The following is an 11,252-nucleotide window of genomic DNA, read 5'->3' as shown; positions in this document are numbered from 1 at the left end:
ATGGGGCCGTACATGCACTTGTACATGCACATATAGATCACGTCAGTTAGAGTTCCGTATTTCCTTTTCAAAGTTTCAGTTCGATATGCGGTCTGCTTAACGGTGGGTGAAATTTAAAAAAAAAAAGTTATTCCCTTTACCCACGAAATTTACCTAGGTCAACAACTGTCAATGAGAGGTGATGTGAATATTAGCGTTCTGCTAGAGTGTATTACCTCTCTGTCCTGTTCTGTACTTTGATGTTGAATAAATTAGAAAAAAAACTGTCAATGTGGAACTCATGCGGACTTGATGAACATGTGTACACGAGAAACAGCCCCATTAGTAAGGACGTTATTAGATATACCTTAATAACAACAAAAGATCTTTCGTTATGGCTATCCGTAAAATAATGTACATGGCGTGTTAGAAAAGCGTGATGACAGTGCGAGTAATCAAATAAATGTTTTACATAAAAGGAGTCCTCAAAATGCACAAACATAACAGCTATTTCCTCGGCTAGTCATGCGTGCAAGGGTCTGAGGCTGGCATTCCTGCGCATGCACAAGCTCATTCTCGGGACTTCCTCCAGTTTGACAGCCCTGAACTTCACATTAGAAACAAGCTGGGGCTTGGGTTCATGTACTATACACGACAGTGTGGGAAGGGCCAGACTCTATTATACAGAACAGTCTGCGTCATGTACCGAAACCCTACAGATGACAAGGGCCACAGTGTGTGAGCTCCGGCCATATTTGTTGATCACTATCACATAGTCAAAATCGAATCTTCCTTGCTAGTTTTTGGTACATGCGATGTAATTGGCGGTAGACAGAATGTGTCGTACCTCTCTAACTGACTCATGCCTCACATGGAGGGGGGGGGGGTCTAAGTTTCAATAAGTAGATCATTACTTATAGTTTTTTCACAAAAATCCAAATTCTTTGTCTCCTGTCCCACTAATTTTTCACGAAGCCCATGTTGATGTTCCCACCGAAACCTCCGGGTGAGTCGGCGGCTGTCTTGGCCCTTCTGCGCCGCCGCGCGCACCAGAAGCACACGGCCAGGCCACAGAGAGCGGGGTACGCCACGCCCAGCACACACGCGATCACCGACCACAGCACCACGGAGTCGTCAGCTGGGGGTGGGGAAACACACAATCATGAACCGTGATGGGGGGATATAGACTCAGTCACGTGTGAGCCGTATTCTTAAAACATCTAACACCATTCAACCTCCCTATTTCACGCTGCTGGACAATACATGTATATACGACTAGAGTCCATTCCAAGACACCATGCGGATGTTTGTTGCCATTGTTTAGAATTGATTTTAAAGTTTTGTAATTATATGTCTAGGACATTTGATACTTCAGAAATATTTTTAACACTGTTTCAACTTTATAAATATTTCCCTGGTCCTGTAAAACTTTGGAAATATTCATGGTGTGGAATTGGATACTTCTAATGGTTTCTAAATAATGATAACAGCATTCTACCATTATTTACCATTTTCTACCATTTTTTGTAAATGGTTCGGTGGGCTGGGAAGATAGCAATTCACACATCCTTGCAAAGTATGGTTGGGTGCCATGCAACAATGGCCCACCACAAAGGATCCACCAGTGCCCAGCAGTGAAATCTAAAAATATACAGATGCAACAATAGGGCTTACTTTTATGGGGGCAATAAACTAATTTAACCATTTGGCCAGATTTACCATTTTTTGTAAATATTTGTAAATGTGAAATAATCACAGAGAGGTTTCACAATTATTCTAAATAAAGATATTTTTGTACAGTTACTTTCAAAATGTTTCTAAAATATTCAAAGAAATTCAAATAAATGAGTATTTTCTTAGTCAATTTTTTGAAAATAATTTAATTACTGTGGCTCAGATATTCTTTTATTCAAAATAATTCAGACTAATTATAAATATCGCCTAAAAACCCTCATGGTGTCTTGGAATGGACTCTATGATTAAGATTCTTGTATATATATTGCAAAACTTTTTGAAGGTACAATATTACCCCTGGATGGAGTGAGGAAAGTCAATTTCCCAAGGACACAACATATCTATACAGGAACGCCAGGAGTCAAACGTGACCTCTATAGTGTGTTTGAACCTACACGACAGTGACGTAGGTAACGTCCGCCATCTTGGACGGTTAAACCAGGAAGTTGCCAGGTTAATTAGAAGGTGTATATATATATGATGCCCAATAGCCTAGTCACACAGAGTGATATCGCCATTATGATTGAATGAACTTCTGACCATAATCCCGCCAACGTAAGGCTCCCGGAAGTGACGTCCGGGCGCCCGGAAGTGACATCCAGGCGGCCGGAAGTGACATCTAGGCGCCCGGATGTGACACACAGGCGCCCGGAAGTGACGCTCACCTTTCTCATGGACGATCAGAATCGGTCCTTGTTTCATCAGAGCCTGGCGTCTGTCCTCCCCGCCGTCACGTGACCGCCTTCTCCTGTTTCTGATTGGTGAGTTCTGGTCGATACAGCCCTGCGCACACCGGGAACCAGAGTCGTCCTCCATACACACGATCATCCTACAGTGTACGTACACCTGTAAACAACAACAACAACAACGTCAATAATAACAACATCAATAACAACAACCTACATTGTACGTACAGCTGTAAACTACAATAACAACAACGTCAACAACAAAGTCAGTGTAAGGCTTGTTCAACCTCCTTGGTCAGAGACAACGAGAAGATCATTCTGAACGTATCAAAAATGTCGCTTCAAAATGTGTTCACCAACACAAACACACATACAGACGGACAGACAGACAACTTGAAGCCCAAAGACAGACATACAAACAGACAGACAGGCAATACCTCCCCTACACCCCCCCCCCCCCCCCATGCACTCACCATACTCTCCGCCTGGAACTGTGTGGAAGCGATGCTGAACTGGAACTCCAGCGGAGTGGTGTCGTACACAGTCAGCGACTCGTCAACGTTACACCTGCAAGGGGATAACAGCAAGGTTTCATTTATAGGCCCACACATGGTTTTTCGACCAACCGTTTTAATTTGTAAAAGTATTTTTAATCACATTAAGTTTTTTTTTTCAAACGCCTCATGCAGTGAAAGATATAAGATATCGGACCTACCCGTCCTCAATGATGCTGTACCGGGGCGTGGCCTCCGGGTCAGGGGTCGGCGTGGCAAAACAGGTCTCAGCGAACATGACGTACCCCGGAAGTGACGTGTCCACGAACAGCCCGAAGTACAGCGGCTCCCAGGGGAAAACCTGGGCGGAAATCAAGGGGATGATGGGAACTCGGTCAGAGGATCTCTAACTTTTTTACCGAGCTAAAACCATTAAACGGTAAGTGGAAATAACATTGCGCTTGATGGTAATATGTCTATAAATCTATATATCAAGCACTCATTCCGTTTGAACTACATTCATGAGTGTCTCTTGGTTAAGAAGAGTTAGCAGGGATGTGTAGGTAATGACCGAAGAGCCTTACCGAAATGGGGTAGTCTGAGGTCCGGAAAGGGCTGGCGAAGGCTTCGGACTTGAAGACGTGCATGTTGAAGTTGAACTTGTGCTCGCCATCCTCCACCTGCAGACTACGGAACGGCACAAACAGGGCAAATGTCGGTGATCCTGCGCAACCGCAGAACCCTTACTTTTAGGGTAAGTCAGTATTTTTTCTATCATTCCATTTATACCATATAGTGTTGTTAGAGAACGAGGGAAGCAACAAATAGGCAAATAGTCTAATGTTATGCTGTCTCTAAATCTTTTTTTTACATGTCTCTTCCCTCTTATTTTAACATGATAGCCCTCCCTGTTCTATATCGATACCTACGCACAACTGCACCTCTGGTTTTCTCCCGGTGAAATTAATAAACAAAACAAACGAACAAACGCACACCTTGGTTTGGGGATCTCGAACAGCAGTCCCTCCCCCTCAAAGCCGACCCAGTCCGCCACCAGGAAGTTGCAGCTGATTGGCCAGCTCATGACCTCCTGACCTGATGACGCGTCGATGATCAGCTCGTTCGTGAACGCGATGACGTCAGAACCGTTCGTTGCCTGGGTAACAAATTAGTATAATTATAGTAGATCACTCCCAAGAGCTTGGATACAAAATTGCAATGTCTTTTGGCAGTTTCGTTTTCGTGTACCACTCCCATCAAGTTGTTGCAAGTACAGTACTGCCAAATATCAGACTACAGGTTTTCCCTGAGGTTGTTCCGCGGACCTTTACACCAAAGTGTGATACTGAATAACTTTGTTTGTGGTTCTGACCTGTGAAGTTGTCCCGCCGTTAGACTAAAGTGTGATACTGAATAACTTTGTGGTTTTGACCTGTGAAGTTGTCCCGCAGTCCGTTAGACTAAAGTGTGATACTGAATAACTCTGTTTGTGGTTCTGACCTGTGAAGTTGTCCCGCAGTCCGTCAGGTCCGTCCTGACAACCAGGTTGTCGCCGTCCACTGCCCCGCGGCATTGTGGGTCCGACAGGCGCACACGGCTGGAGTTAATACCGGGCAGGCCCGCCAGGGGGATCTGCACCCCCATGGAGGTGGAGTCGCAGTCCACGTTTACAATCACAGACTCTGTAACGTAACACAACAGACCACAGTAACGTAACGTAACGTAACAGTTCACATTCACAGACTCTGTAACGTAACGTAACGTAGCAATTCACATTCACAGTCACAGACTCTGTAACGCAACGTAACAGACCACAATAACATAACGTAACAGTTCACATTCACGTTCACAGGCTCTGTAACGTAACGTCACAGTTCGCATTCACAATGACAGACTCTGTACCTTAACGCAACAATTCACATTCACAGTCACACACGCTGTAACATAACGTAACGTAACAACTCACAATTACAGACTCTGTAACACAACGTAACGTAACAACTCACCATTACAGACTCTGTAACGTAACGTAACAGTTCACATTCACAATTAAAGTCTCTGTAACGTAACGTAACATGCACAATTCCAGTCGCCGTAACGTAACGTAACAGCCCACAGAAACGTAATGTAACAGCCCAAAGTAACATATCTTCATTCCGCCATCACAGATTCTGTAAGAAGTAACGTTACGTGTGGTTTACGGCTTTAACCTGTAGCCCGCGTCATTGTTCCGGATATTATTGGTTATTATATACCGGTTATTACCTGTAGCTTGCGTCAGGGTGATGGGCAGACTCTCCATCAGTATCCCAGCAGCCTTCAGGGTTATGACGTAATCCGTTCCTGCGAACAGGTCCCCAATAGTTGCTGACGTAGCTCTGGGTCCGGGTGCTGGTATGACTTCCCTGAGGCCGGAATTCAAAGACGTTGCTATCCTGCTTCTTCAGATATACATCAAAGCTTGACTGTGTCCACGTTGCCTTTTGTGGAAGTTGTCATTATGTAAATGATATAGCTCATAATGATCTGTCGCTTGTGTTGTTCGTGTTTATACTATGTTATATCTATCAAATGAAGAATAACATCTGCACGTCCGCGACACATCAATGATGCCACAACGTTTCCCGAGCTTTATTGACAATGCTTTATTCCAGCTGATAGGGGGACACTGAATCTTGGAAAGATCACTGTTTTGTTTCTCCGTCCGTTTAGACGTAGTTTTTTTAAAATGTACCTTCCCTGTCCCATTGTCTTGCGTACGTTAACATCTACGGTAGACTTCCTTACCTCTCTGCCCCCGTGTCGTGCGTTCGTTAGCACGTACATGAAGTTCTTACCTCTCCCTGTTCCCCTGCCACCCGTACGTTAGTACGTAGTCCTTACCTCTCCCTGCCCCTTGCCGCGCGTACGTGCGTACGTAGTCCTTACCTCTCCCTGCCCCCTTGCCTTGCGTACGTAGTCCTTACCTCTCCCTGCCCCCTTGCCTTGCGTACGTAGTCCTTACCTCTCCCTGCCCCTTTGCCGCACGTACGTAGTCCTTACCTCTCCCTGCCCCTTGCCGCGCGTACGTGCGTACGTAGTCCTTACCTCTCCCTGCCCCCTTGCCTTGCGTACGTAGTCCTTACCTCTCCCTGCCCCCTTGCCGCGCGTACGTAGTCCTTACCTCTACCTGCCCCCTTGCCGTGCGTACGTAGTTCTTAACTCTCCCTGCCCCCTTGCCGTGCGTACGTAGTCCTTACCTCTCCCTGCCCCCTTACCGTGCGTACATAGTCCTTACCTCTCCCTGCCCCCTTGCCGGGCGTACGTGCGTACGTAGTCCTTACCCCTCCCTGCCCCCTTGCCGGGCGTACGTGCGTACGTAGTCCTTACCCCTCCCTGCCCCCTTGCCGGGCGTACGTGCGTACGTAGTCCTTACCTCTCCCTGCCCCCTTGCCGGGCGTACGTGCGTACGTAGTCCTTACCTCCCCCTGCCCCTTGCCGGGCGTACGTGCGTATGTAGTCCTTACCTCTCCCTGCCCCCTTGCCGCACGTACGTTAGTACGTAGTTGCTGACCATGGATGTGGATCCCACCCATGACACAGACAGTGAGCTGAAGGTGACGTCAGTAATGGTCAGATCTTCAGGAGCGTCCATAACTGGAGCGGAACATGAAGATGTAAGTATTTGGTAGTAGGTAGCTAGTAGATGTTATCTTTGCCATTGTGATGTTTTCGGTAGCGTTCGTGTACGTTTCTCCCAGGGACCACGATAAGTCAAGAATGTCTGCTTGGATTGTCTTTGTGAGGCCTCGAAATATGTAGATTTTGGCGCCCTAACGGCTTACTATGGTACTTCAGCTGACCTTCCGGTTTTGATTTGTAATACTTAAACGATCTATGGTCATGAATTTGGGGCTGAAAACAGCTTTATTTTTTGGGAAGAAGTAACATAAGTTTCGACCTTCTAGTGACTTTATTTGAAACTAAAGGGGGTGTCCTGTTTGTATAATTTGAATCAGTATAAATCAAGAAGGGATGGCTGCATTTTTATATTCTTTCACCCGTAGGTAACCTTGGCAACCACCAACGCAGTAGCATGTTATCAATCAGTTTGGCAACTTAGGACACGAGCAACTTCAAATGTACTTAATGGCAGAAACTTCGTACTCAGTATATCTATAACATATTATATCTAGATATATATTTTTATATGCTGGTACAGTCCCATAAAGTAGAATGTATAACTTACTACAGAGTCCGTCCTCAGTACAACATTACTGAAGGTAGAAGGTATAACTTACTACAGAGCCCGTCCTCAGTACAACATTACTGAAGGTAGAAGGTATAACTTACTACAGAGCCCGTCCTCAGTACAAACATTACTGAAGGTAGAAGGTATAACTTACTACAGAGCCCGTCCTCAGTACAAACATTACTGAGGTAGAAGGTATAACTTACTACAGAGCCCGTCTTCAGTACAAACATTACTGACGGTAGAAGGTATAACTTACTACAGAGCCCGTCATCAGTACACACGTTCCCGAAGGCACACCTGGAACACTCCGTCCCGCTGACGTACGGCCGACCTCCGCCTGTGTTTCCTCTGGAAACAGTCACATACTATAAGAAAAACAACTCACACTGCCATGAATCAGGACCAGGATGAAGCAGTTTTAACAGGTCCTAGTATGGAAATCCTAGCTGAGGCCACAGCACGTAAATGTTATGTAAGACATCTTCGTGCTCATTAATTTTCGCCTGATTTCAGAAAAAAAAGAAGAATTTTATTTTTCTATGGAGATGGCCAATATGAGCCTACAATCATACACCAGAACTTTCAGGACGCTCCCTTACTTACTCGGGTCCATAGTTACACACCAGAACTTTCAGGACGCTCCCGTACTTACTCGGGTCCATAGTTACACACCAGAACTTTCAGGACGCTCCCTTACTTACTCGGGTCCATAGTTACCAGAACTTTCAGGACGCTCCCGTACTTACTCGGGTCCATAGTTACACACCAGAACTTTCAGAACGCTCCCGTACTTACTCGGGTCCATAGTTACACACCAGAACTTTCAGGACGCTCCCTTACTTACTCGGGTCCATAGTTACCAGAACTTTCAGGACGCTCCCGTACTTACTCGGGTCCATAGTTACACACCAGAACTTTCAGAACGCTCCCGTACTTACTCGGGTCCATAGTTACACACCAGAACTTTCAGGACGCCCCCGTACTTACTCGGGTCCATAGTTGCACACCAGGAAGAAGACGTCACTTCCGGCGAAGTTGTCCAGACTCGGACACACCGTCCAGCCACAGCCGACCTTGTAAGACGTCGCCCACACGAGCTGGAGAAAACAAAACAAAACGTCAGAACTGAGAACTTTTCCAGGAAAATGTGTACACATTTCACAGGAGTTGGGCAAAACACAAACCGACAGCTGCGTGCACCAGCTACAGATGTTGGTACTGAAGTCATGGCGGAACCCTACCTGCCAAGTATGGTCACAACATCAGCTGCCTGGTGTCAACATGGTATTTTACTTGTTGCACTTCACGTCAACCCTTACTTAAGCTTTCCTGAACCCTTTCCTGTGTATACCTAAACCCTTACATGTTCCTGTGTACAAATGAACCCTTATATCATGTGTGTTCATTCATTCAGTCATTGGCCTCCGCCCGATCACGTGTGTACATGTATCCTTATAAGGTATTTAACTATATGTACCAGAACCTTTACCTGTGTGTACCTGAACCCTTACCTAGCTGTATGTACCCGGTGAACCCTTACATGTACCTGTGTGCACATAACCCTTACCTGTGTGTACCTGTATCCTTATAAGGTATGATGCCCATATGTACTGACCCCGTACCTGTGTGCACCTAAACCCTTACCTGTGTGCACCTAATATATACGAGGGGCGTTCAAGAAGTAATCCACCTGACCCACTTCCAGTTGTCTGATCTAGATGAAATTTTGCATATGTAATGATTCATATCTCTATGGGTTATGTTGCAAAAAACAGCTCTGAACTAATTTTGGTTTTTGATTTAAAGGTGTTTGAACTGAGTCAGGTGTGAAATGGACCAGGTGTGAAATGGAGCCAGTTGAGTGTCGCGCAGTGATCCGGTTTTTGTATTTGAAAGGACGCACACCAAAGGAGACTTTTGATGAAATAAAAGAAACTTATGGTGATGATGCCCCATCATATGACCTTGTAAAACGCTGGCATCCTGAATTCAAACAAGGCCGGAAGTCTGTGGAAACAGCTCCCAGGCCTGGTCGTCCCTCTTCTGCCATTGATGAGGCATCTGTTGCAGGACCAACCTGGGGCGTCCTACAAAAACGGTGTACAGAGCTGCATCAAACGATGGTAGAAATGCATAACTCTGGGTGATTCCTATGAAGAGAAAGACTAATAACTGCACCAAGTTTCATTAATCTCCTCCTTTGGGAAATGGGTCAGGTGGATTACTTCTTGAACGCCCCTCGTAAACCCTTACCTGTGAATACCTGAAGCCGTACCTGTGTGAACCTATAGTAAACCCTTACCTGTGTGTACCTGCTACAGTCGGCCCCGTCAGCACAGGTGTTTGAAGAGAAGTCGTACTGACCCCCCTCAGCCCGCCAGCTCGCCACCTGTGTGCACCTAAACCCTTACCTGTGTGCACCTAATCCCTTACCTGTGTGCACCTGAACCCTTCCCTGTGTATACCTGAACCCGTACCTGTGTGTACCTGCTACAGTCGGCCCCGTCAGCACATGTGTTTGAGGAGAAGTCGTACTGACCCCCCTCAGCCCGCTAGCTCGCCACCTGTGTGCACCTGAACCCTTACCTGTGTATACCTGAACCTTTACCTGTGTGCACCTGAACCCTTACCTGTGTATACCTGAACCCGTACCTGCGTGCACCTGAACCCTTACCTGTGTGTACCTGAAGCCTTACCTGTGTATACCTGCTACAGTCGGCCCCATCAGCACACGTGTTTGAGGAGAAGTCGTACTGACCCCCCTCAGCCCGCCAGCTCGCCACCTGTGTGCACCTGAACCCTTACCTTTGTGCACCTGAACCCTTACCTGTGTGCACCTGAACCCTTACCTGTGTGCACCTGAACCCTTACCTGTGTGTACCTGCTACAGTCGGCCCCGTCAGCACAGGTGTTTGAAGTGAAGTCATACTGAACCCCCTCAGCCCGCCAGCTCGCCACCACGCTCTCCAGGTCCGTGCTCACCGCGGAGGCGTACAGACTCTCCCCGGCCGTGGCGAACCCCTCCCCGCCCACGGACCTGTCCGGGTTCGGTCGGTACCGGCACTTCGCCGAGTAGGTCTGAGCTTTGAAGGCGAGTCGCTCATCCCAGAACTGGGGAGGGACAGACGATTTGTACCGGCAGGAAAAGGAAAGATTGACAACCAGTTAAAGTATTCCGTCTGTTTGAAATGAAAATATTTCAAAAAGGACAATACGCATGTCAATGATGAATCCATTCATTTTGGAGAGGTTTTAATTGGCATTGAAATTTCCGTCAAACAAGAACTAGAAAGAAACAAATGATTGGCATCAGTAATAAAAAATGAACTAATAACTCAGATATTGCTGTCACTGTGTAAAGCGAAGCGCGAAAGTGACAATGCGCCATTGTCTTTTTTCACCTAGAAGTCTTTCTGTCATCTTTCGTCTGAAAATTTGTCGGATTTTTCTGAAGAGTTATGAAACTAAGGAGACACGTGTGGATCATACATTGTTGAGTTTTCATGTCAAAACAAACAAATAAACAAACACACAGTCGGAAATACAACTTTGAGCCCAGAAAGACGAACATGCGTTGGCAATGAGTTAAGTCTAAAAACATTTCTGTGACTGTACCAACCATGTTCTTCATGTTAGCCGCAGTCGGCGTGGCCCCGGCTCGGGCGTCGTTGTGCGCCCGCAGGAGGACGGCGATGTCGTCATCGGAGGCGGCTCGCTTCACCCGGGGGGACCGACGGGCGGACTCCCCGAGCACTCCCCGGGCCCCCCGGCCCTCGCGCCCGCTGAACGCCTCCCGGGCCCCCCGGCCCTCGCGCCCGCTGAACGCCTCCCGGACGCCCCCGGCCTCTCACCGGGCCCAACGACCCTCCGCGCCCGCTGAAAGCCTCCGGAAGCCCCGGTCCTATCCCCGGGCCCCCGGATCCATCGTCCCGGACAACCCAATTCTGGAACTCCACTATGCACTTCCCCCAGTCCCCGAAGCCGGAAACGAATACCGCCCCCCGCAACTACCGCCTTAGTCCAACAATCCCCTCCACCCCATACGGAACGCCACAACCCCCAATCCGATCACCATCCAAGCCTTTTTATCGCCTACCACCGAGGTGCCCACCCCCCAAAACCCAA

General features: G+C 47.3%; 1 protein-coding gene across 1 annotated transcript in view; it reads right to left on the bottom strand.

Annotated features, from left to right (window-relative positions):
• Positions 1-919: 919 nt before the first annotated feature.
• Positions 920-11,252, bottom strand: part of LOC118420105 — a 17,129-nt gene continuing 6,796 nt past the window's right edge. Inside the window, exons 2-14 of the mRNA XM_035826807.1 lie at positions 10,747-10,973; positions 9,999-10,238; positions 8,115-8,224; positions 7,384-7,475; positions 6,400-6,529; positions 5,159-5,298; positions 4,394-4,575; positions 3,889-4,049; positions 3,478-3,580; positions 3,115-3,254; positions 2,873-2,966; positions 2,379-2,559; positions 920-1,117 (exon numbers count right to left, since the gene is read on the bottom strand). Coding sequence (XP_035682700.1) covers positions 939-1,117; positions 2,379-2,559; positions 2,873-2,966; positions 3,115-3,254; positions 3,478-3,580; positions 3,889-4,049; positions 4,394-4,575; positions 5,159-5,298; positions 6,400-6,529; positions 7,384-7,475; positions 8,115-8,224; positions 9,999-10,238; positions 10,747-10,973 — 1,979 coding nt within the window. The 3' untranslated portion in view covers positions 920-938. The remainder of the gene's footprint in view (positions 1,118-2,378; positions 2,560-2,872; positions 2,967-3,114; positions 3,255-3,477; positions 3,581-3,888; positions 4,050-4,393; positions 4,576-5,158; positions 5,299-6,399; positions 6,530-7,383; positions 7,476-8,114; positions 8,225-9,998; positions 10,239-10,746; positions 10,974-11,252) is intronic.

This window comes from Branchiostoma floridae, chromosome 7 (assembly GCF_000003815.2).
Source record: "Branchiostoma floridae strain S238N-H82 chromosome 7, Bfl_VNyyK, whole genome shotgun sequence".
Lineage (NCBI taxonomy): Eukaryota > Metazoa > Chordata > Leptocardii > Amphioxiformes > Branchiostomatidae > Branchiostoma > Branchiostoma floridae.
This window is presented reverse-complemented; position numbering and strand designations above follow the sequence as displayed.